General features: G+C 39.8%; 1 protein-coding gene across 2 annotated transcripts; it reads left to right on the forward strand.

The window, feature by feature from the left end:
- Nucleotides 1–5,364: 5,364 nt before the first annotated feature.
- LOC111155468 (EF-hand calcium binding domain 1) lies at nt 5,365–18,285 on the forward strand. 2 transcript variants are annotated; one of them, XM_022515633.1, is made up of 6 exons: nt 5,365–5,422; nt 13,520–13,678; nt 14,396–14,500; nt 15,188–15,339; nt 15,614–15,718; nt 18,069–18,285. In XM_022515633.1, exons 1-6 carry the CDS (start codon nt 5,365–5,367, stop codon nt 18,126–18,128), a joined length of 639 nt encoding a protein of 212 aa, XP_022371341.1. In that variant the 3' UTR covers nt 18,129–18,285. The 2 variants fall into 2 exon arrangements, with proteins under 2 accessions (XP_022371341.1, XP_022371342.1); XM_022515634.1 differs by lacking the exon at nt 13,520–13,678.
- Nucleotides 18,286–27,359: the final 9,074 nt, after the last annotated feature.

Consider the following 27,359-nt stretch of genomic DNA (forward strand, 5'->3'; position numbering starts at 1 on the left):
CTGGGCCAAAGGCAGAGGCTTAACCCACTGAGCCACCCAGGCACCTCTGACAAAGTAATTAAAACCACCAAATATCAGTAGGATAAATAAGATAGAAGTTTATTTTGTTTTGTTTTATCTTATATTGTGATTTTATTTATTTATTTTGAGAGAGAGAGAAAAGAGAACAAGCAGTGGGGAGTGGCAGTGAGAGAGGGAGAAGCAGACTCCTTGTTGAGCAGGGAGTCCAACATGAACCTCAATCCCAGGACCCCAAGATCATGACCTGAGTCCAAGGCAGACGCTTAACCATCTGAGCCATCCAGGTGCCCCAAAAGAGGCTTATATTACATCCCTGTCTAAGAGTCCCTACAATGTAAGAGACACAGACCCTCCACTCTGAGTGGTCCCAAATTCCCAGTGAACCTCATGGCCTAAGAAGGCTGCTGAAACTCCAGATATCAAATACACAGGGGCTGCTCGAAGAAGAGGCTGACATAGCAGGCAGAGGCCAGACCTTGAACTGTGGAAACTGTGCTATATGAGCATAGACATTGTCTTACAGGCAGTGAGAAAGGATTTCAATATTGAGCAGAAGGCAGACATGGTTGGCTATGTATAAATCCTTTTGGCAGCCTTGTGGATGGCTTGGAGAAGCTCAGGATGGAAGACAGTGGGCTAATGCAGGATCTGGGTGAGAGAAAAGCAGATGGATGAGATAGGAGGTGGTAGCGAGGCAGAGAGCACAACCTGCACTTTCTGAGATGGCCAATAAAAAAGAAAGGAAGAAAGAGATATAGGCCAACAGGATTGACTTCCTTCCAGCTCAAACAAATGGGTATGAGAACATGAGCAGCCTGTTCTGTGGGTTGTCTACAGAAGAAGCAAGTTTCAGAGAAGAAAGGAGGAAGAAGGCTCTGTGCACAGATGATGGATTGTATAAGGTAAATGTTCACAATAAAAAAAAAAATTGCTAAGCATGGTTCAAAAGGATCAGAGAGATCTAGGCTAAGAAAGGGAGTCTGATGGGGATAAAATTATTTGGAAATGGGCAATTTTGGGAACTTCCTTTTCTCTGAATGATCAAGAACAATGGTGGGGAATGTGGAGGTGGAGAATTGGTTCCAGGGCCTGGTCTCAAATATCTGGACTGATCCAGATCATTTTCTGGTCAGCATCAGCTCACAGGGCCAGGCAACACCAGACCTGGTCTGAGAGGATAAGCTTCCCATGAGCTAAAGAGGGCCATGATTTGTTCCAGAATGATACCTGGCACTCTAGGCTCCCTTGGAGCTACCTGGCCCTTTGGTAGTTATGCAAATAACACCACTGCCATTACCGAGCCCTGGGTACCCCGTGACCCAGCAGTCACTAAGGAGGAACATAGTGGGTCCCATGGGATTTCTTGATTGGCTCTACAAGGCCTAGAAAAACAGCTTCCTTATTCAACCTGCTGATGTTATAGCTGTTGCAATGGTTACTTGTCATGTACTACATCTTAATTTACAACTTCATAAGTTACATGTAAGATGTAAGAATCCTGAGATGCCTGGATGGCTCAGTGGGTTAAGTGTCTACCTCCAGCTTGGGTCATGATCCCAGGACCCTGGGATCAAGTCCCACCTCAGGGTCCTTGCAGCAAGCCTGCTTCTCCCTCTGCCTGCTGAAACCCTGCTTATGTGCTCTCTCTCCATGACAAATAAATAAATAAAATCTTAAAAAAAAAGTTATAAGAATCCTATCCTTAGCTAACCTTAGGCATTTGCATTACTCACCAGTCACTTGTTTATCTTTTTTTTTAATGTTATCCAGAAATGTGTTAACACCAGTGAGTACCAGTATATTTTGGGAAAAGCTTTTCTTTGTTATGTCCTCACAGGGGGTCTCCATGTTGGGGTGTTGCAGGGAAACTCAGAGCCCATCCCTACTCAGGCAAATTCTCATACTCCCCTCCCTTACTACAGACAATAGAATATGGACCATGTTGCCAAACTTCAGAGATACAGAAAGACAGATAATAGGTAGAGATCCAGAGACAAAAATAGTCATGAATATAGGGAGATAGGGAGAGAGGGAGAGAGAGAGAGAGAGAGAGAGAGAGAGAGAGAGAGAGATTATGTAATTTACAGTCTACCGGGGAGGAGAGATCAGAGAAAGAGAGCAATCACTCATTGTAGCAAGAGCTAGAAGGAAATGGTTCTGAGGCTGAGAATGAGCACAGAATAGAGAGGGATTCACTTTACATAGAGAAGTCAAAAACTCTCCAAGAGCTGCCTCTGGCGATAGGTGAGGAATGTATAGGAGTCCTAGGGCAGATAGGTGAACTACTGGAGATGCCAAAGGCAACAAGGAACACAAGGTAGCAGCAAAGACAAGTGGCAAGAGAGAGAAGTGGAGAGTCAACCGCCCAAACAGTTGGCTAAGATCACCTCTGAATTTCTCAACATTTTCTCTACATAATAAAATTGGTAAAATTGAATTTAAATTATGTAAATAACTAAACTTTATATTTTCCTTGTATTAAAATAATTTCATAAAAGATTTGTAATTTACTTGAAAATCAATTCTATGATGTCATTTCCTAAACAGCCTCCAAATGCCTTCATCATAAAAGGTCCACATGAAGTAAAAGACTTGCATCAACTCAAGGTTCAAGCTATTTATCATGGCAAAACTCCAGTTAATTGTGAGTCAAAGGGAAAACTTTTTGCACACAAAATTAAAGGAAACATTTATAGCACTGATAGTCACTTTAATGTACTTTTTTATTTACAAAAGCCTCCATTGCAAAGTTGAATTTTGGAAAGTTCGATGATCATGTCATGCACAGTAAAATTTGTGTACAGTAGAGATTAAATGCAGGGTTTTTTATTATTCTATTATTGATTGACTCGATATGAAGTAACTGTTCAGGTTCAGTTGTCTTACTCTGAAAACGCCCTTGAGGGAGTAAGTGATCCTGTGTCTACTCAACACAAGCAACTAAAAACTGCAAATAGTAATGTCAATTTGCTTTGAAATGTGATTAACTGACCTTATCATGCCTACAGCTTATTTCTGAAGTCTAAAAATATTAAGTTCAAAAAACTTTACAAGAATGTAATGAATGCACTGGAGTTTTCCAATATGTTGACAAAATACTCCCCTAACAAATATCTTGTCCACTGTCTTAGAGGACTAAATTTTTTCTTCTTTGGAATGCCCTTGGAAATTTTTCACTAAAAGAACAGCATGGAAGAAAGAACTTGGGGAAGGGGAGAAATGGAAGAAGAGAACCTTACAAAGTGTTCTTAGCAGGTTAAAGAATTTTTGCCTGGTAGAACAGATTTGACAATTTTAATATCAACCTTCTGTGTTACTGTCCTTACATAATTTTTTTTCTACTTTAAGGGAAGATGGTTGATGGGTCCTAAGCCTAAACTTATGAAGAACTGATTAGCTCATCAACAAGCTCCCAGTGTATGATGTCTGTAAAAACACCTGGATATGCCCATCAGTGTCCTCCCCAATGGTGGAGATCTGCCTTCTAAGACGTGCCAGCAGGGCATCTGACCAGGACACTTAATACATGGTTTATAACAGACCAACCAGCACAAGACAGGTGGGGCCGGTGGCTTTTCTTACTTACTACTGACAGCCACTCTTCTGGCTCCCTGTCTTTTAAAATGAGTCCTACAACAATATCTATAAATGAAATATTTGCTACAATACTGTCATCGAACAAAAGTCATGAGGGTTTCACAGGTGAGTACAATTAGAATATGTCTAGTCCTACCCATTTGTTCTCTGCAATCTAATTAGAAGTGTCACAGCTGCTAGACAACAGGATATATAGGAATGCTATGTAACCAAAGAACTGTAGCAAACTCATAATCACTATCATTTCACATTGTTTTACAGTTCTTAGAGAATTTGCTTTAGGATAACACAGTCCATGCCTTCACCAGGCATCCTTGACTCTGGTTTCAAACAGCTTCCCAAACCTTTATTTGACAAACAAATAAAACAGGGATATAAAATCAGAGACCTCAACACTGGAATTCATTTTGGATTGTTACTCATGACTGGTAGAATTTTTCTGCTTTCAGCCTAACAATGACAGTATGTATACTATGAAATAATTTGTTTTCTTATTTATTTATTTAAGAGAGAGCACCTGTGGGGGCACAGGCAGAGGGAGAAGGACAAAAAGACTCCCCACTGAGCCAGAAGTGGATGCAGGCCTGAATCCCAAGACCCTGAGATCATCACAACCTGAAACCCCCAACTGACTGAGCCACCCAGGCACCCCTGAAATAATTTGTTTTCAAAGACATTTTCCCCACTGATGTAAAACAAGTAGGTAAACATACCGGGGAATACTGTAGGTTTTGTGCTCCTGGCTGAGCTAACACATTTTATTGCTATCTTAATTCAAAGAGGGTGTCCCATCTGTGGTTAAGAAGACCAGAAACTCCTCCTACATTAAAAAACACAGAGCCTGCCTTTCAAATAAGTTAAAGACCAGTTTTACTGGGATATTTTTCAGAAAAGCAAGGTTGGATTGTACCCCACAGACAAGTGGCAGTTGTCAACCAGTCTCTTTGGGAGGCTGCCTTTTTAACTAGCTTAACATTACTGATGGCTTTTCCCAGATTCTACCCACAGCCTCTACTTCCACCTCCAAGAATGAAGGAAAGGGAGTTGAAGGACTATTCCAAGTTACCTTTGCTCCCAGTAACATCACTCAAATCTTGAGGGTTATCTTGTTCCAGGCTACCTCCAGGCATCATAGCAAAAACATAACCAAAAACGTAGCTCAGCGTTAAAGGCAAGCTCCTCAGCCTCCTACACCCTGCAAAACAATGTCGGGATAACACACCTGCTAATTCTTGAAGCTCCTCCAAGTTTCCCCAGATCTACCTGAAGATCTGAAGCCTCTCGTGGTGCGACGCTCACCATCCAAAATACCCCTCACGCAGCGTGCACAACATATTTTCAGACGACCTTGATTCACAGTGCAGTCCATCGAAGGGGCTGCGAACCCAAAAGACAGCAACAAAATCAAAACTTCTGGGTACAGAATCCCCAAGTACCCTGACAGGGACTCTCCAAGTGGGACAGTGCGCCCAGACCCAGGAGCCAATAGGTGGCTGGCCCAGGCGTTGCCATGGCCACGTTGTGTGTTAGGGCCGCGCACGCACCCCGCGTGCGCTCCCGGAAGCCAATCGGCAGCCGGTCTAGGCGTTGCCATGGCCACTCTGCGAGTTTAGGGCCGCGCGAGCGCGCGCGCGCGCGCTTGGAGTCGGGGAGAGTCCGCCCAGCTACCCCCGCCCGGGCCAAGCAAGGGTCGCGTTAGCCACGCGCCCCTAGACACCCGCCGCTCCCCAATTCCCTACCGCCGGCATGAACCGCAAGAAGCTGCAGAAGTTGACGGACACCTTAATTAAAAATTGCAAGCACTGTAAGTAAGAATCAAGTGCTGGATGAGAAGTTTCTGGAAGGGCTTGTGTTCTACCTGGTAAAAGTGCCCTCTGCTCAGCCTGCTTCCCACCTCCAGTCTGAGTGCTCCTGGAGCCCCCTTAATGTCCGCTAAAGAGAAGTCTGGAAGGGACTCTCTGGATGGTAGGTAGTGCCTTGGCCAGCTACCCATGCTTGCCCATGATCTTAAGGACCAGTATATAGGTATCCAGGCATATAATACTACACTCCCACACATGCACTAACTTGCTTCTCAAACCCTCTTCTTAACTTACCTTTCCATTATAGAAACATTATTTTTATACTGACACAACATGTGTGGTTTTAGCCTCAGACAAAGGTGTCAAATATGTATGAAACCCACTGGACTCAAGAACACTAGCACAACAAACATACGCCTGCTTTCTAGCTCTTTTTAGTGCAAATACACTGGCAGGGTCCAAGTTCTGAAGGAGATCCATAAGGGAAAAATGGTTATCAATAGCTGAAAAGAGTTGAAATGGCACAAAACCCTGTACCTCAGAAAAAGGAAATGTGTCTGGAGACCAAAGAGTTCCACAAAGCTAAACACACAGTAAAGAATTTACTCCCAACTCCAGACTTGGGCTTTGCTGTTGCTGGTGGGGTTTCAAGGTAAAGGAGACCTTGCAGGTGACAAAATGAGCACTTATTAAAGATATCTGCTCCAATCACACATTCTAAAACATGGTCTTAGAATTTCTAAGAAGTTTCAGATGTTTATACACACTGTAACTTTTATAGACAGTGCCACTTCACTAAGGAAGAACATCTCACCACTTACTACATTAGATACTAAATACAACTAGAAGGCACTAGATCCTATAAGCTCTAGAACGATGATAAACCCGTTCTTCCTTTGCACAATGGAGTCAATATTGGGATTATGGATTCTCATGTGGCCATTAGTTTTGCAATCAGCAACAAAATTTACAAGTTTGCTCATTAGACAGTATCTTTCTCGTTAACCTTATCTTGGGTTCCTTGACCAAGTACAATTCCGTGTTTCTGTCTAAATACAATTCTAAAGTTACCTATGAAATTCTAAGAGCACATTTTAGAATGTTCTAAACCCTCCTGCCAGGTTTTCATTTACCTTTTAATACACTGACCTTTTGACTATTCACAAAATGACTGTTTTTCTCAAAATAATTCCATTTCAAGGAAAAGACTAGATCTTCTTAAAACATCTAGTGAACATTTTACAAAAGCAATGCAATATCTGATATACACAATGCTGAATTTGTTTTAGTCTCTGTTCAGTAAGTATGCAATGTACTGCAAACAGTCATTCTCTGAGCCTGGGTGGCTCAGTAGGTTAAGTGTCTGCCTTTGGCTCAGGTTGGGAGAGAGTCCCGCATTGGGCTCCTTGCTCAGCAGGGAGCCTGCTTCTCCCTCTCCCTGCTGCTCCCCCTGTTTGGTGTGCTTACTTGTTCTCTCTCCTTCTCTGACAAATAAATAAATAAAAATTGAAAAAAAGAAAACCTGGCAGGAAAATAGTCAACTCTTTTGATTTTTGTCCTTACATCAAATTTTTAAAGTGGGCCTTAAAAACCTTGATAATTACTAGTTAAATTCTATAGAAATAGTTACAAATAACAGGCATTATAATTAAAAACTTTTTTAAACAGAGAAACTTTCCAATACTATGTTGAACAAGAGTGGTGAGACTGGGCATCCTTGTCGTGTCCCTAATCTCAAAGGGAAGGCTGTCAGCTTTTTCCCATTGAGCATGATATTTGCTGTGGGTTTTTCATAGATAGATTTTATGAAGTTGAGGAATGTTCCCTCTATCCCTATACTTTGAAGCGTTTTAATCAGGAACGGATGCTGGATTTTGTCAAATTTTTTTCTGCATCAACTGAGAGGACCATGTGGTTCTTCTCTCTTTTCTTATTGACTTGTTCTATCACATTAATTGATTTGAGAATGTTGAACCACCCTTGCAACCCAGTGACAAATCCCACCTGGTCATGGTGGATAATCATTTTAATGTACTGTTGGATCCTATTAGCTAGGATCTTGTTGAGAATATTGGCATCCATATTCATCAGGGATATTGGTCTGAAATTCTCCTTTTTGGTGGGGTCTTTGCCTAGTTTGGGGATCAAGGTAATGCTGGCTTCATAAAAAGAGTCTGGAAGTTTTCCTTCTGCTTCAATTTTTTGAAACAGCTTCAGGAGAATAGGTATTATTTCTTCTTTGAAAGTTTGGTAGAATTTCCCAGGGAATCTGTCAGGTTCTGGGCTCTTGTTTTTTTGGGAGGTTTTTGATCACTGCTCCAATCTTGTTAATAGATATTAGTCTATTCAGGTTGTCAATTTCTTCCTGATTTAGTTTTGAAAGTTTATAGTTTTCCAGGAATGCATCCATTTCATCTAGGTTGCTTAACTTATTGGCATATAACTGTTGATAATAATTTCTGATGATTGTTTCTATTCCCTTGGTGTTAGCTGTGATCTCTCCCCTTTCATTCATAATTTTATTAATTTGGGCCTTCTTTCTTTTCTTTTGGATTAGTTTGGCCAATGGTTTATTGATCCTATTGATTCTTTCAAAAAACCAGCTTCTAGTTTCATTGATGCATTCTGCTGTATCTCTAGTTTCTATCTCATTGATCTCTACTCTAATCTTGATTATTTCCCTTCTTGTGTGTGGGGTTGGCTTAATTTGTTGTTGATTCTCCAGTTCTTTAAGGTGTAAAGACAGCTGGTGTACTCTGGATTTTTCAGTTTTTTTGAGGGAGGCTTGGATGGCTGTGTATTTCCCTCTTAGGACTGCCTTTGCTGTATCCCATAGGTTTTGGACCAAAGTATCTTAATTCTCATTGTTTCCATGAATTGTTTAAGTAGTTCTTTAAAATTTCATGGTTGATCCAAGCATTCTTAAGCAAGGTGGTCTTTAGCTTCCAGGTGTTTGAATTCCTTCCAAACTTTTTCTTGTGGTTGAGCTCCAGTTTCAAAGCATTGTGATCTGAGAATATGCAGGGAATAATCTCATTTTTTTGGTACTGGTTGAGCCCTGATTTGTGACCCAGTATTTGGTCTATTCTGGAGAAGGTTCCATGTGCACTCCAGAAGAATGAGTATTCTGTTGTTTTAGGGTGGAATCTTCTGTATATATCTATGAGGTCCATCCAGTCCAATGTGTCATTCAATGCTCTTGTTTGTTTATTGATTTTCTGCTTGGATGATCTGTCTATTACTGAGAGTGGCATGTTAAGATCTCCTACTATTAATGTATGCATATCAATATGACTCTTTATCTTGATTAACAGTTTTCTTATGTAATTGGCTGCTCCCATATTGGGGTCATAAATATTTATAATTGTTAGATCTTCTTGGTGGATAGACCCTTTAAGAATTATGTAGTGTCCTTCTGTATCTCTGACTACAGTCTGTAGCTTAAGATCTAACTTATCTGATATGAAAATCACTACCCCAGCCTTCATAGTATTAGAAGTCCTAGCAACAGCAATCAGACAACAAAGAGAAATAAAAGGTATTTAAATTGGCAATAAAGAAGTCAAACTCTCTCTCTTCGCAGATGACATGATACTTTATATGGAAAACCCAAAAAGACTTCACTCCCAAACTACTAGAACTCATTCAGCAATTCAGTAATGTGGCAGGTTACAAAATCAATGTACAGAAATTAGTCGCTTTCTTATACACTAACAATGAAAATACAGAAAGGGAAATTAGAGAATTGATTCCACTTACTATAGCACCAAGAACCATAAGATACCTGGGAATAAACCTAACCAAGAGGTAAAGGATCTGCACTCGAGGAACTACAGAACACTCATGAAAGAAATTGAAGAAGACATAAAAAGATGGAAGATCATTCCATGCTCATGGATCAGAAGAATAAACATTGTTAAAATGTCTATACTACCTAGAGCAATCTATACTTTTAAAGCCACTCTGATCAAAATTCCACCAGCATTTTTCAAAGAGCTGGAACAAACAATCCTAAAATTTGTATGAAAACAGAAGAGAACCCGAATTGCTAAGGAAGTGTTGAAAAAGAAAAGCAAAACTGGGGGCATCACGTTGCCTGATTTCAAGCTTTACTACAAAGCTGTGATCACCAAGACAGCATGATACTGGCATAAAAACAGACACATAGACCAGTGGAACAGAGTAGAGAGCCCAGATATGGACCCTCAACAATATGGTCAAATAATATTTGACAAAGCAGGAAAAAATATACAGTGGAAAAAAAGACAGTCTCTTCAATAAATGGTACTGGGAAAATTGGACAGCTATGTGTAGAAGAATGAAATTCGACCATTCTCTTACACCATACACAAGGATAAACTCAAAATGGATAAAAGACCTCAATGTGAGGCAGGAATCCATCAGAATCTTAGAGGAGAACGTAGGCAGTAACCTCTTCGACATTGGCCACAGCAACTTCTTTCAAGACACGTCTCCAAAGGCAAAGGAAGCAAAAATGAAAATGAATTTTTGGGACTTCATAAAGATCAAAAGCTCCTGCACAGCAAAGGAAACAGCAAAACAGAGAGGCAACCCACGGAATGGGAGAAGATATTCACAAATGACATTACAGACAAAGGGCTGATATCCAAGATCTATAAAGAACTCCTCACACTCAACACACACAAAACAGATAATCGTGTCAAAAAATGAGCAGAAAACATGAACAGACACTTCTCCAATGAAGACATACGAATGGCTAACAGACACATGGAAAAAGGTTCATCATCACTAGCCATCAGGGAGATTCAAATCAATACCACATTGAGATACCAGATACAACCTTACACCAGTTAGAATGGCCAAAATTAACAAGACAGTAAACAACAAGTGTTGGAGAGGATGTGGAGAAAGGGTAACCCTCTTACACTGCTGGTGGGAATGCAAGTTGGTGCAGCCACTTTGGAAAACAGTGTGGAGATTCCTTAAGAAATTTAAAATAGAGCTATGCTATGACCCTGCAATTGCACTACTGGGTATTTACCCCAAAGATACAGATGTAGTCAAAAGAAGGGCCATCTGTACCCCAATGTTCATAACAACAATGGCCACAGTCGCCAAACTGTGGAAAGAACCAAGATGCTCTTCCGCAGACGAATGGTTAAGGAATATGTGGTCCATATATACAATGGAGTATTATGCCTCCATCAAAAAGGATGAATACCCAACTTTTTTATCAACATGGATGGGACTGGAAGAGATTATGCTGAGTGAAATAAGTCAAACAGAGAGATTCAATTATCATTTGGTTTCACTTATTTGTGGAGCATAAGAAATAACATGGAGGGGGCACCTGGGTGACTCAGTGGGTTAAAGCCTCTGCCTTCAGCTTGAGTCATGATCCTAGGATCCTGGGATCAAGCCCTGCATTGGGCTCTCTGCTCGGAGCCTGCTGCCCCTCCTCTCTCTCTGCCCACCTTTCTGCCTACTTGTCATCTCTGTCTGCCAAATAAATAAAGAAAATCTCTAAAAGAAAAAAAAAATAACACCAAGGACATGGGGAGATGGGGAGGAGAAGGGAGTTGGGGGAAACTGAAGGGGGAGACAAACCATGAGAGACTATGGACTCTGAAAAACAATCTGAGGGTTTTGGAGGGGTAGGGGGTTGGAGGTTGGGTGAGCCTGTTGGTGGGCATTATAGAAGGCACGTATTGCATGAAACATGGGGTGTGGTGCATAAACAATGAATTCTGGAACACTGAAAAGAAATTTTAAAAATAAATAAAAATTTTAAAAAAAAAAGAAAGAAACCAAGAAACTTTCCCCCAAAGTCAAATTTCCTTTTAGTTGCCAGATGATAATCCCACCAGGATGAAATGGATAAATTCTGTAGAATCAGAGAAAAAACATATCTTAAGTGATTGCTCAGCTAGTCTACCATTTTACAGATATGGTCTGCAGAAAATCCATTCTTGAATTTCCCTTAATTTCATTTAGTATTTTATTCTGGAAATTAAGAAACATTTCAACAACAACAACAACAACAACACCAATAAAACTTTCTTATGGCTAACCTTGGATCCTTTGGGTAATAAATTAAGGTAATATTCTTTAATTTTTATTTTAGCCAAGATAGAAAAATGGCTGATCAACATCCCCACTGCTAACATTTCATATACATGAACATCATTCTTCATGCAGGCTTTTCTTTAACTAGTGGTAGCTCTCTTATTTTTGGAGATTTGTGTGTTTGGTTAAATATATATAACATAAAATTTACCATTTTAAGTGTACAACTCTATGGCATTACGTACATTCACATTGTTGTGGAGCCATTACCACCATCCATCTTTTCATGTTTCCCAACTGAAACAGTACCCATCAAACTATAACTTCTCATTTCCCCCTTCCCTAGCCCATGGCAACCTCCATTCTACTTTCTGTATCTATGAATCACACCACTTTAAGTCCATGATATAAGTGAAATCATACAATATCTGTCCTTTTATTTCTAACTTTTTTCACTCAGGAAAATGTCTGCAAGCTTCATCCATCTTGTAGCATGAGTCAAAATCTTTCCTTTTCAAGGCTGAATCATACTCCATTGTATGTATACACTACATGTTACTTATCCATTCATTCACTGGTAGACACCTAGCTTGATTTCACCTTTAAGGCTTACTGTGAATAACGTTGCTGTAAACATTGATATGAAAGTATCAGAGCTCTTGCTTTCAATTCTTTTAAGTATATACCCAGAAGTGGAATCACTGAGTTACATAGTATTTCTATGTTTAATTTTTTTTGAAGAACTGACATGCCATTTTCTATAGACACTGTTTTTACTTTATTTTTTCAGTGTTCCAAGATTCATTGTTTATGCACCACACCCAGTGCTCCATGCAATACATGTCCTCCTTAATACCCATCACCAGGCTTACCTAACCCCCAACTAACAGCTTTTTAAAAAACTACAAGCATTATATTCTTTTCTAGTATTAACCTAGATTTTTACTAAATCACTTATTTCCCCAAATTTTCAATGTCCCTCCTAAAATGTGATACCCCAAACCAGAAATCATACTTGAGCCTGTCTTGACTTGTAGATGAGGCATGATTTCTCCATTCCTATCTGCTGTCTTTCTTTATTTTATTTTTTTCTGCAATATAGTCATTTTTTTTCAATTTTTAAAATTTAGTTTATTTAAACCAAAAACAAAACAATTCACCTTTTAAACACACACAGTTTTCACCCTTGTTTTTAGAAGTACTGGACTGTAATTTGTTGTGTTTTGAAATAAAACCTTTCTCATCCTCCACCTATACTTCATATTCAAACTCACCTTTATGCCAGGCAATAGTGCTTTCACCTATGTACCTCATATGAAAATTGGAGCACAAATAATTAGCTCAGGGTTTATAAACACCCTTCATACATTTATGTGTATGGACCAGTATACACATCTGTCTGTCTATTTTAAATAAAAATTCCTTTTCTCCAAAATACTACTGAGTACTTGCATGTTAATTTTCACATCATGTACAATAAAAACTATAATTGGTGCTGTAATATGGTTAAATGCTTCTTTACTGAAAAAAAAAAGTGATTCTGATATCCAAAATCCAGCTTATTTTGACTAAGGCTGATGATGTGAAGTGAAAATTGTTGCCTAGTGTTCAGGAGTCTGATATCTATTTCCAGGCAGAAGTTAAGCTCTAAATCTCATAAATGCCTATAATCAAAATGCTGGGGAAAAGTTAATATTCTTAAGTGTTACCTTGCTTGCTTTGAATTGCACCTCTACTGCCTTTAAAGTTTAGCATCTGGCCCCACAATCATTATTCAGGAAAATTGGCTAATATTACTTTCTTCTTAAATGTGACTAAATTTAATATTCAAACCCTGTGTGGAGGTAAGGCTGTTTCTCTTATTTTAGTGGAGAATCCTTTGTAGTGGTCATCCTCTATTAACGGTCATGAATCTTAAAACAGGATAGTCTTCTGTTAAAAACTAAATATTTGGTGGTCTTCATGTTGTCTATAAACTCATTAATGCAAAATTTAAATAAACTAAAGATTAAAATGCATTTTTGTTATATCTGAATTTTATCTTTTCACAGTTAATAAATTTGAAGTAAACTGTCTTATAAATCTTTTTTATAATTTGGTGGGAGAAGTAACAGAGCGGCAAGGTACCACCATTGGGCTAGATCGTAATGCATTTCGAAACATCCTGCACGTGACATTTGGAATGACAGATGACATGATTATGGACAGAGGTAAGAAGACATGCAATATTCAAATGTGTCAGATCCACCACAACTGGGAAAAAAATTGGGAGTTTGGACAGTCTTGGTAGGAAGCTTAATGTTCTGAATTCCCAATTTCACTTGAATATAAAAAATTAATTTGTGTATTCAGAGGGAAGGGTCATAGGGAAGTGATTCTATGTACTCTATTCTGTGTATTTAAGAAAAGAACAAAGCCAAGCTTGAATAATTAGTTTTTCCTTACTTTATATCCATAAACCTGAAATATTTCTATTTCTACTTAGTAAATATAATAATGAAAAGAACAATTTTAAAAGAACATAAATTTCCTTATATCATCAAAACTATTTCAATAAAAAGTTATAACTTTATCAATTGTATAGTAGCATTTCTTTTCTTGAGTAAGAAAAATATAAAATCACATATTTTATGTTAGCATATCAACACATTTAGTATATCAATATATTCATATATTAGTAATTATTGATTAGTGTATTTAGATACTCAGAATTTACTTTGTTTCCATAAAATATGAAAGGAATATGTGAAAGTTTAAATAAAAGAGTTTTGCAGTGTTATATCTTAGTTTCCTTCTTTGTCAAATGAGCATGTCAGACCATCTGATCCTGAAGTTTTGTCCACATTTTAAAAGTGGGTAGCACCAGTGTAAATATACTACTGAGAACAAAAATGCTGCACGGGTATTATGTTGTACTTCTTTCTTAGTATTCCGAGGTTTTGATAAGGACAACGATGGCTGTGTAAACGTATCAGAGTGGATTTATGGATTATCAGTATTTCTTCGAGGAACTTTGGAAGAAAAAATGAAATGTAAGATTTCAGGTTACCATATTGCTTTATACATTAGGATTAACATATCTAAAGAATGTACATCCATGTCTTCCTAGCCAGCCAGTAAAATAGGTTTGTCTTTCAGTTGGTTGGTTCGAATCTCCATTAGCTTCTTTTATGGAGCAAATTCAAGTCAATGATAAAGATTGAAAAAAATTAATACCAAGGAAAATCAAAAGATTCTGAGGAGTAATTCATGCCAAGCAAGACTGCATAAGCATATACTATACATGCTAACTATATACATATGGATTTATGTATTAATGTACATAAGGTAAATATTGTTACCTGAATTATTAACCATGGAAGTAGAGAACATTGATTAGAGTGTTCTGATTCTTATTTAATTCTTAATTCATTCTGATGAACTCTGTTTAAGGATCATATTTCATTCAGTTTTCCAAGAATTTCAAGATGAAATGGTCAAATCATTGTTCCTTAGCATGGTTACTCTTAGCTGAGTGAGTGTAAGGAGCCATTTTCTAAGGGTTGTTGACCATATTCAGCTATTGTACATTAAGCATTTTCTATGGAAATCAGATTGCACTTAGTCCTGCAATGTTGACATGAATATTCCCAAAACAGACCTTGGCCTTGAACATTTTGTCAGAGCAAATATTCCCTTAATCATAGTATCAAATTCATAATTGGTTATTTTTTTAAAAGATTGCTTTGAGGTGTTTGATTTGAATGGTGATGGATTCATTTCAAAGGAGGAAATGTTCCATATGTTGAAGAACAGCCTACTCAAACAGCCATCTGAAGAAGACCCTGATGAAGGAATTAAAGATTTGGTTGAAATAACACTTAAAAAAATGGTAAATATGGGAAATTTAAGGTTTTATATTGAAACTTACAGGCCAGAATGGGACAGAAATAAGAATTCAAATTGTAATAACTATCAGTTTCCTGCTTGGTGAATAAAACACTTGTGCTTTTTAATTGTAATGATAAAAGTTCTTTTCAATTTCATTATTTAGTCCCTCATTTTTCCAACACCTTTCTTCTATCAATACTTGACCATGAAAAGACAGTTTGTGTTTGCGATAACTGTTATACATGTTGACTGATACATGGCCGGTCATCCCCTAGGACCATGACCATGATGGGAAGCTGTCTTTCACAGACTATGAACAGGCTGTAAGAGAAGAGACCCTTCTACTAGAAGCTTTTGGACCATGTCTTCCTGATCCAAAGGTAATGATATTACTTTCACTGAACAGTGACCAATATATAATGTAGGATCAATAACCCAAAACTTCTTGGTTTGGTGAGTGAAGGATCAGATGAATTACATTCACCCACAGAGAATAGTTTCTAAGTAGAGAAAGCCAACCGAAGAAGAACATGCTGGTTCATTTCATAATACTGCTGTAGCCTAATGGTATTTTTTTCCCATTCATTAACTCATTCATTCATGTAAGAAGCAATTATTAAAGCATAATGTATTCCAGAATCACAGATGAAAGGCTTCATGTCTGCATTCAAGGACTAATATTTTCTTAGGAAAAACCAATGTGAAAATAATTACACAACAGTGTGATAAGTATTACTATAATAACAATGACTTGTTCAGTGCTTCATCTATGTCAGGCAATGTCTTAAGCACTGCCCCATATTAACTTCCTTAAATCCCCCTAACAATCCTATGAAGGATGCAGTATTATTCATCTTCATTTTATAGATGAGAAAACTGAGGCTCAGAGAGTTTAGGCAAGTCGTCCAAGTTCAGTCACCAATTATGGAGTATCCTGCATGCACTGGTGCTCAAGTCTATAAAGATATGTGTATTAGAGGGTTGCAGTAGTCGAGGGCATCTAATCCAGCTGTATGGAATCACTGGTGAATGGGTGATGACACAAGGAAGGCTTACCTGGGTTGTTAGGCCAGAATAGCTAGCCAGGTCAAAATAGAGAAGAGCAACCTAAGCAAAGTAATGGCATATGCATGAGGGTGGGGAAGGGAAAGAGAAACAAATACTATATTAGAAGAGCACTCAGTGTGGTATGAGATTGATTTTGAGGCTGGATATGCATAGAAGAGCCAAGGCCAGTGGAGCTTGGAGCCTGGATTTTGTCTTGAAACTCATGAGGATTAATTGGAAGATTTTAAGTTGGTGGAGTGATGTGATATATAAATATTACCATTATCTACCTTCCCAATCTCCAGCTGCCTACTCAACATGCCAGTAGATAATCTCAGTAAACTCTTGGTTTTCACCTAAAAATCATTCCCCACCATCTTCCCTGCCTCAATAAATGACACTCCTGTATGCTAAGTTTTAGTCAGAAACCTGTCACCCTTAATTTCCCTCTTAGAGCACTACTACTTCAGCTACTACTTCAAAATATATCCCTGAATATAACCTCTTTTCCACACGTCTGTGATTGCCAACCTAAATCAAGCTGCTACCCAGTCACCCAGCCTAGATCATTAGTTTTGTTGCTTCTACTGTTGTCCCCTACTGGCTAATCTCCACAACATCCAGTATATTTGGAAACACAGAAGCTGCCATGCACCTCCCTTGCCTAAAACCCCCAGTGTGTCTGAAGTCTATTCAGTGGGCCTCCTTTTCTCTCTCCAACCATGGTCTCCTGCTACCTTCCCAATGGAGGGGTCGTGCCCCAGAACCATTCCAGCCACCTTGCTGTTCTCCCTAGGTGCCTTTGCAATTAAAGTAGCCTCTGTCTAAGCATCCTGTCCCCAGACCTTCACATCCCTCAGACCCTCACTCCATTCAGTCTCCGCACAGATGCCATCCACTGTCTTAATGACTCCTCTCCCTCCACTCCTCACCACTGCCTCTTTCTTCTTCATAGTTCTTATCATTATATAGAATATATTTACTCATTTACTTATTGTCTGTCTTAACACATGGATGGGAAAGAATGAAAAGGAAAAGGAAAGAAGGAAAGAAAGAAGAGAAATTACCTTAATCCCTCACCTACTTCTATTTCCTGTCCAATGGCTTTCTTTTTCACAGTCAAATGTCATGGGAGAATTGTCTATATTTATGACCTACACTACCGTGGCTTCTTTAGCATACTCCTGAAACAGCTCTTGCTGAGGTCACCACACCCTACTTGTTAATAAATCCCAAGTGAAGTCTTCTCGTCTTGCTGTACTACATCCTTTCCCCACCCCAGCTCTCAGTGCAGCTTCTTGGCTCCAGGAAGCACCTCCACTCCAGCAGTAGCCTGGCTGTGACACCTCGTGGCCTCCTGGACTCCAGAGCCCTGGTGTGCTTACCCTGTTACACCCTTCCTTCAGTGAATTAAGCTCAGTTTCTGGTCATCCATCCACTAGGCTGGAGGCTCCTAGAGAGCTGTGTCATGTGCCTTACTCATCTTTGTGGCCCCAGACCAAGTGTCATGTTGGAACATAGTACTGTACCTGTGAGTGTACAATGCATGAGTGTCACAGGTTCTTGGTCCCCACTCTTCTTTAGTTAACTTGTGGCTCTTCAAACATAAAGGAAACATACAGAACAATTTGTTTTTCTTACCTTTTTTGGAAGTCTTTACTAATTTGAGCACATTTTTTACAGAGTCACATGGAATTTGAAGCTCAAGTATTCAAAGATCCGAGTGAATTCAATGATATATGAATACCTAAATGTGTTGTCTCAAATGAGTAAAAAAAGAGGTGCATGCATGTTGTTTATTTTTTCCACTTAGCTCAAAAAGATGGTGTCGAATTTTGTGCTTGGGGTGGGGAATGGGACTCACCAACATGTATCATTTAACTATGGTGCAAGATGCAAGTGAAATAAATGGAAGACAGGAAGTCCCTTATTAAGTATTGGGTTTGGCAAGACAAGTTCACATTGCCAGATATTTTATCACATAGACCATTTGTTGAAGCTTATAACTACCATAAAACACTTGTATTAATGAAATGAGTAGAGATTACATAATCACGAATTATTAAGGCAAATATTCTTCATGTCAGAAAAATGCTGGCTATACATTTAAAAGTCAGTGAAACTACTGAATTTCCTTTGGAACAGTAAATGATGAAGATAGCATTTAAAAAAGTGACATTTAGCACATAAATACCTGTCTGCTAGGCATTGAGGGACATTCAGAGAGCTGAAAGCAATATATGCATACTATTGTTTGAGATTTTGCCAGACTAATCTGCATAGACAGTAAGCATCTGAGGGCAGGGGTCCCTACAGCCATCATTATGTCTGTCACAGCAGTTAGCAGAGTCCTTTGCACAGAATGGGTCCCCAGTAAACATTGCAGATAGAAAAGTACAAAATGCTACCAGATAAATCCAAATTCTTGCTGATCAGAGGAGAAAGAAAGTGCTGTTTTTGTAAATAATGGATTATGTAGCCACAGCTTTCAGTCTATCTCTGGAGTCACTCCAATGCTCTCCACACCATTGCAGTTGCTTTCACAACCCCCTGTCTTCCCCAGCTTCCTGTCTCTCTCCACCTCAGCCCCACCCCTTGTCCCCATCCCCCTGACTGGGTGCACCTTGGTGTCACCCCCGACCTCTTGGAATCCCCTCAGGTACCCCTTAACAGGAAACACATCACATCATGTCCCACCAGCAATGAAGTCCTGAAGACAGAACTGCTTCCTCCATCCAGCAGGTGCCTGTAGGCGTTTGATGCAACATGAGAAAGATGGGACCTACTTGGTTTCCAATAGCTACTGTTTACCTCTTTCTTAAATGCTTGCAGGCAGCTGAGAGAAGTATTATGCACATAGTCCTCTGTCCATATATAAACATTCAGAGACTATTTGGGACATTAAATCCCTTTTGTTACTATATATGTGTCAAGTTTAAGCAAAAGTACACCTTGTATTAAAAAAAAATGGATTGTGACAAATAAATCTAATAAATGATTCCATGATATAAAAAGTGTTTTACTGTCTAAGTATTTTCTTAAAATTTTAGATTCTTAGGTAGATATGTAGATGGAGTTTGACACAATTTTTCTACCTTGAGTAAGTATAAATAGTGAAACACAATGCTTTTAATTTTTAAAATTTATATTTTTCTGATTACAAAGTAACAGAAGTTCACTGAAGACTCAAAAGTTTAGGAAATTAAAAACTAAAATTTAAATATCCGTCAATATTCTGGTATAGATCCTTTCAGGCTTTCTTAAGGCATTTGTAAGTATAGTTGTATTTTTGCTCAGAGTATACCTAAGCTGCTTTTTTTATGGACCACTGTCTCATAGCACTTTCTCAGATTAATTAATATCTGTCTGCTGCCTGACTTGTAATGGCTACCTGGCCTTCCATAACAACAGACCTTATTAAAGCACTTCCCTGTCATTGAAATTTCAGTTGTTCCCACATTTTTTTTTACAAATAATTCCCAAGTGAACTGTCCTTGTAGATAAATCTTCTCATGTTCATTATTGCTTGCTTAATCAGGACAAGTTTTTAAAAGTGAAAGTTCGGTTAGAGGTCCAGCTTTGAGGTTTCTAGCGCATGTTGCCAGATTACCCTCCAAGAAGGTGTGATGTGCCTGGTGCATGAGGTGCTGATTCCCCCTTCCCTGTGGTGCACATTCTTTTCACCTCTTTGCTGATGCTGTGGACCATAATTGACCATGGTTTTAATTTATCATTTAAAAAACTAATCTTATACATCCGTACCTAAACTTTTTATTGTAGATTGTGTAAAAATTGACTTACATGTGAATAACCCTATTTTATTACTTGATATTATTTAAAACTAAAAAGCCTTTTTAGAAAAGTCTAAATAATTTTAGTGAAACTTAAGACGGTGTCGGTACAGACTCATTAGCTCTGTTGGAGAACTTCCCCGTACATTACAGAACACACCCCCTCTGCTGTTTCTCATTGTATCTGCCCAAATCATTTCCTTCTGTGACTATATCTGGATTTCCGGTTTCTTTTAATTTTACTACGGTAGCAACTCATAAACGATTTTAACACTGAAAATTCTTTCAACTTAATAGTAGGGTCATCCAAGTACACAGAGAACCTTTGAGGGAAAACCAGCTTTCCTCTCATTCTGAGCTCCATGGCCGGCTTTGGGCCTTGCCTGCCTGCTGCTAGCCTGCCCTGACTCCAGCCCTCAGGTACAGCCAGCTTTGCTCAGCCCCATCTTTGCCTACCTCTGGATGGCTGGGTTAGGACTACGATAAGCAGTTATAATTTGGAAGGGTGACTATAGCCTTCCTCTCAACTGGGTCCTCAAAGCGTTGGCTTCCCCTTCTCCCTGTGCCTTGGGAGGACCAGCAGAAAGCCAACCAGGACCCTCTGAGAGATGTACACATTGCTTTGCTCACAGCATGGAGGGTGTCTATCTGGGAAACAAGTACATTTTTAAAACAACAGGATTTAAAAACTACCACTGAAAACTGGTAGTCCTACATTCTTAACCTGCAAATATCTTTGTGTACAAGATTGCACTTGTTAAGAAGCCAAGCCTGCAATTGCTTGCATCATAAAGTCATCCAAAACATTCACCAAGTTCCCACTTTGTGCTAAACCATGGGGGTGAATATAGTCTAAGTCAGTTGCCCTGCTCTCACCTCACTTGTGTTGTAAAATGAGGACTCTATACCATGTGATGGCAGTGTCATCACCTTTACTATTTGGATGCAATTGCAATCTGTCTCCTGCCCTTCTCAACCCTCCCCCCAAAAAGTTATATCATTTTTAATTAAAAGAGATTGTTAAAGGTAATTAAAATCAAATATACTTTGAAACCGTGGAGATAGCCATATCTGGGAAAGGCTGCTCTGACCCACTCCTTGGATTGCGCATTTTCACTGACTACATTTTATCTGTGTTCATTTCCTCACAGAGTCATCCCCAGCTCTTCTACAGTCATCTAGAGCTGATGGTAATTCTCATGTACTGTGGCCAAGAAAGGGTGGCAATTGCATTTGACAAGGAAAGATTATTATAAACTACCTATAATAAAATAGAAGCTTAAACTCTGCATATATTAATTACAATTTGGCAAATCTTGAGGATTATGTAAATCTGGTAATATTTCAAAAACAGGGAAAAGTGATGCATTTATCTTTTCTGATTCAGTGACTATGTTCTCTGTTAGAATGAAGCAGATGATCTTCTCAAATGTTTTCCAGTCTCAGTTACCATTGAAGGAGGAGCCAACCTAAATACATACCAAGCAAATCAAAGTCCTCTTCTCATGAGGTCTCTCAAGGAAACCTGCCCAGTTTTTAAGGGGAGCAAAAAAGGAAGGAAGTCTTAACAGTGAAATATCCTGCATGAAACAATTCTTCGGCATTTGAAATGTCTTTATCAGAGTGCCATTAACCTGAGCAATGGTTAACTGTTCACAGTTCCATCAGTTGGTAATTTGTGGCTTTCTGTGTACCTCCTGCCTCCTACCTAATCCATCAAGAAAATATTCCTCCCCCTAAGACACACATCCTCTTGTTTATTTTCACCTCCCTCCTGCCTGTTAAGCTCTACACTGCCCCTATTATGTGGCCCCAGCCAGACTCACAGACAGTTCCCTGGGTGAGAAGCTTGTCAACTTAAAGGCATTTGAATAAATTGGGTGAAACACAGGCTGTCCTCCATTTAACCTGAGGTGCACCTTCCTGTCTCCTGTCCCCATCTCCAAAGTCAGCCCAGAGCTGGGCAACAGTGAGCCTGAAGATGGAGAATGGCACAGAAGGAAGCAGAGGAATTTACAAGTTCTCCTGCAAGAGACATTTAGAGCTTGTGTCACTACCTCCTGGTAGGAGTGATTAACTCCAAAGCCCAGGGAAGTCCAGGAGAGTAATTAAAACCATTTGGCCAAGTCCTCCTTAATGACTCCTTCAGAAATACAAGAGAGTCAGAAAGTGGAATAAAATGACTGCTACAATCTCAATAATACATTATACAACAATCCAGAGAGCACTTTTGTTCCAGGTATTATGCTAAGTAATTTATATTTATTATCTTACTCATTTCTCACAACTACCCTAAGAGGTAAACATAAACATTACTTACTGTCTTTATCCAACATATTGAGAAAATTGGAGTTTAAGAAAATCAAGAAACTCCTTCAACATCTTAACCTGGTCAAGAACAAAGCCAAGATTCCGACCTCAACTAGTTCTAACATTGAACATGTTTCTCTAAAGCAATATGTATTCTTCTTGCCATACATACTCCTGATGTTTGAAATTACTGAGCACCCTACTTCCTGAATAATCTTCAAATTGCCCCTTCAAGGCACCCTAGAGGTACGAGGTACCTGGCATGCTAGTGAGTGAGACTGTTGACAACTCTCTTCAAGGGCACTGTTCTCATCTTTCCTTCTTTAGCTGAAGTTTACAATTTGGATGTAAACCTGCCTACATTTGGAACCAATAGAAATCTAAACATTGTATTGGAACTGTGCCTTGTCAAGAGTCCACATGTGGTAAATGTGATTCATGAATGGTGGCCAAGCTGTTAGACTCTGTGGCTCCATGGTCAGCACACGGTTAGAAGTAAGATGAGTGTCAACCAACCAACCGTTTTCTCCAATGAAAGGAGAAAACAGAGGCTGAAACCATTGCTGGTTTGTGAGGAGGACAGAAGTCCTTCCGAAAGGAGAGGAAATGGCTGAACTCCTCAAATGGAGAATGTTTCTTGGGCCATCTTGGGTAGTACCAAAGAAAGATGTCTATCTGAAGAAGATGTCAATGATGAGAGGACATAATTTAGTGGCAAACATTAGCAATGATGATATGGCCTTTCCTGGGTGCCAGTAACTGGTCCAAGGATGCTAATCGAGGTGGAAATGAATTTGTAGCCCAGCCAAGACCCTGTTCTAGCTCCAATGCCCTCTCATTGTCACATCACAAGGTATCACATGGCCTTGCATGGGTCACACAAACTTAAAAAGTCTGATAGAAGTGAAAAATGGTGGATATTTTGGTGTGGACATTGCATTTGTCATCCAAACTGAAGATACTGAGAGAGAAAGGAAATGCTAATAGTTATACTGGGACAATGTAATCCCAAGTAAATTGGGATATACAGCCACTCATGGATAAGCTATATACTACTCAAATTACATTTGATGTAAAATGAGAATAATACCTACTCTCTGTATCTCACACACAGGGTTTTTTAAGAATTGAACGTGATAATATCTATGACATCATTTTGCAACCTGTGAAGTACAATACAAATACATATATTGACACAGGTATGTACTAGACAGTGGAATCCATGCTCTGTTTTGGAGCATGCTTGTGTTCTCAGCAAGAGCTCATATATAATGAAGCAATAAGAAGAACAAGAACCTAGAAATGAGATACATTTGATTAAATGTGTGACATTGCTTAAGCTACTTAGCCAGTAAGAGAAATCCGAAGGGTAGCTCTAAAAATATCTTTAGTAATCTAGTGTATTTACAGACATGAATCTCATGAAATGTGGATAAAACTTCAATATAAACAACACTAGAATTTTCATGATTGGAGTTAGTGAAATTATGTCTCCTATTAACACACATACACACACACATACACATACATCTCATAACAAACTCACAGACATACACACAGTGGTTTATTACATTTAACAGACACATTAGAGTATCCTGAATTTCTCTCTCACCCTGTCAAGATACCACTAATTCTAAAGCAATCAGTACCATGCTGTTAATGACTATAATCCTGATTAACTACAATCAAGATGATGTGTTTGCTATGCTGGCTCTAAGGTACTGAAATATTAAAGAGAAATGAATAAGATGCATGGTTTGTATGAAAGCTTAGAAGTCAGAAATCCACTGAATAAACATGAACTTACATCCAAGTTATGTGAGCCTCAACTAGCCAAGACACCTTCGTCTACTTGCTATGTTCTTAAATTGGATAGTGTAAATTTGACCAAGGGCAAAACAGACTGCTGGCCTCCTTGAATTTCTAAATATTACTTGGTACTGTATTTTGATTCATGCACATGCAGCCCTAGGAATTATACTCAAATTATTAACTAGGAAGTGGGTGCGCCCTCTTTATTTCCAAGGACCGTGAAAATCATCATGTTTGGATTTATGTATGATGTCTGCATGGCAATACACCCAGGATCCACAGACTACATACTAGGTAACAAAAGGGAGATGGAAAAAAAGGATATTGTACCTGTCTGCAAGTAGCAAACCATCTAGGAAATCAGACTTGCTGTTGTCTTGGAAAAGAGGAGGATAAGGAGAAAAAAAGAATGAGAGAGGAGGAGGAGATGGAAAAATAAAATGAAATAAGTAAGAGCAAAAGTATTTTATGGCATGACTTTCTTTAAAGAAAACAGAGATATGAGCAGAAGAGTAAAGGAGGGTGGTGCTTGTGTCTGATTTAAATAGCCATGTTATTACAGAAAATCCACAGTCGGAGAGAAGAGGGACAGCCTCCCTTGCAGAGTGTGTTGAGAAGTTAGTGGAGTGGAGGAGCTATCATCAGGGCAGAGCAGGATGTGGAGCAGGCCAGGGCCTGCACGCCCAGCACGAGGTATGTGACTGAAAGGCAGGGAGCTGGCCCGCGGCAGGTGCAGCGCAGCCAGTGCCCGTCGGCCCCAGGAAAGGAAAACCTGCAGGTGCAGTTGGGACATGTCCTGAGCCTCCAAAGCCACGCGTTTTTCTGAATAGCTGTCCTATCTTCATTGTCTGCCTGCAAGATTATGGTTTGCAGTGGGAGGGGATGGGAGGGAGGGAGTGGTTTGGTGGAGTCTCTAGCTCTGGCGGCTTTGATGACACACACAGGCTGCTCCAGAAGTGAGGTACAACTGGAAGAGGCTGAGACCATACAAGGGGAGTGTTGGTGGTGGACACTTGTCCCATGCAGCCCCGCGTCCCCCTGGGAGGGCTCTCCTTTCTCCAGAGGCTGTGATGGACACAGAGTTTGCTGGCCACCACTCAGAACTACCCTCCTGGCCTCCACACACAGCATCTTTTTCCTTCCTCCTTCAGTCATCTTTGGGCTGAGTGACTACCTTAGCAGTCCAGAACTCAGTGCTCGAAAGCCCCAGAACTTCCAAATGCCATGCAGGTTCTCTCTGCACACCCCAGGAACCCACACAGTGTCATACCTACTGTTGGGACTCGCTGTCCCTTGATCAAGGGCCTCTCAGCCACTCTCATGACCTATAATCAGAAGCAGTTTTGCAAATAAGCAACTGTCACGTGTAATTGGAAACAGGAGAAAGAACTGGAGCCATGTCCCTTTTGCAAATTCCCTATACTTTGTCAGGGTGAAACTTCCACCTTGGTCAGAATGGTCTATTAGAGATGGGGGGGAGGATAGAAGAAATATGTTAAATATGAGAGTATTTAATATTTTTAAAAATTTAACTTGAGGGTATAGTAGTTGCTATAGCAATGCCTGTGACCAAAGGAATGAGGAGGAAAGGATGTCAGGGTGAAGAAATGTTCTATGACTGGATGTGCAACCAGGGAAAAAATGTAGTGATCCAGAAAAAGTAGTGCTGGGATATGAAGAAGCCTCCAGAACAAAAATTAGAGAAAACAGTAAGGAACAATCTGGTGCCTTCAAAATAGTACCCCAAAGAACCATGCAAGCCATGGCACAGCCCAGCACACTGGATCTGGAGAGAGGCCAGAGGGAAGAGAGGGTGAGGAATGTGGAGAGACTGCTGGAGGGGTACAGAGGAGGCCACCAGGACAAGGAGACGCTGGCAGGTGTCCTGAGAAGCCACATGCTCCCACATCCTGGCCTATAGAGCTCTGGGAGGGGAGACGGCATCTGGGTGGGTGGGGAGAGGTGCACCCATGGAAGAGGGTGAGGGATTACTCTGGGTTGAATTCCTCCTTTCTCAGGTGACTGCATTCTGGCCGCCCCACACCTCCCCCTTTCATTCTTGGCCTGCCTCAGTCCACCTGGGGCATGCAGGCGGCTGTTCCAACCGCATGCCCTGTCAGGACCTGTTGCTTCCAGGGGAAGAATGCAAGAATATCAAATCCTTTCAAATGCTGAAAGGGGAGAGCCCTGCTTTGGGAAGTGTGGGGTGTGCATAGTTAAAGTACAAAATCAGAACATAGAACAATTTAAGACTGGACCCCAGGATGCAGGGGGCAGGGGCCAGGGGGAGTTTAATTGAGTCTCTTTGGTCCTTGAGCTCAGAGAATCAGAGGCGATGAAACTCTGTTTTCTTCCAACCCCCGGGGAATAGGCACAGCACAGTACCCTTTTTCAACAAGGCCTCCACTCCCATCTGAGCTAGAGGGGGCCTGGGACTTGTGCTTTGTACATCCCCAACACTCAGAGCGACAACCCCAGGACTGAGCAAACATACTGTCTGTTACAGTTACTGAGCATCATGACAGAAAATGGGGGTACCCTCCTTCAGAGCCCATGCACACACAGCTCCACTACCCGTCACACCACCATCTCCACCCCCATCCCAAGCAGTCTTTGCTTATACCTGGCGAGGTCGCACAGCCAGGGTTAAGAGTGGGCTCTACAGCCAGTCAGGACTGAACAATGCTCTCACCGTTTGCTTATATGACCCAGGAGAGATGCCTTGACCACTCTGTGCCTTACTTTAAACAACTGCATTTGGGGGTCAGCAGAACATCTGCCACATAGTGTAGTGAAGGTTTAAGTCATGAATAGATTAAGAGCTCTTAGAATCTTAATAGATGTGAGATTTTATATATAGATAGATAGATAGATATATGTATATAGATAGATATAGATATATATATATACATAGATATATATATATAATTATTAACTATAGATGACTTATTATGTAAAGATTGTGTGCTTTCGTTGCATTTCAGGAATCTGGGACCTGTCTTATTATTCAGTGTCATGTTTTCAAGAATATTGAAAACAATATAATATTGTTATTATATTA

Source organism: Enhydra lutris, unplaced genomic scaffold (assembly GCF_002288905.1).
Source record: "Enhydra lutris kenyoni isolate GAN:26980312 unplaced genomic scaffold, ASM228890v2 scaffoldscaffold41, whole genome shotgun sequence".
NCBI lineage: Eukaryota > Metazoa > Chordata > Mammalia > Carnivora > Mustelidae > Enhydra > Enhydra lutris.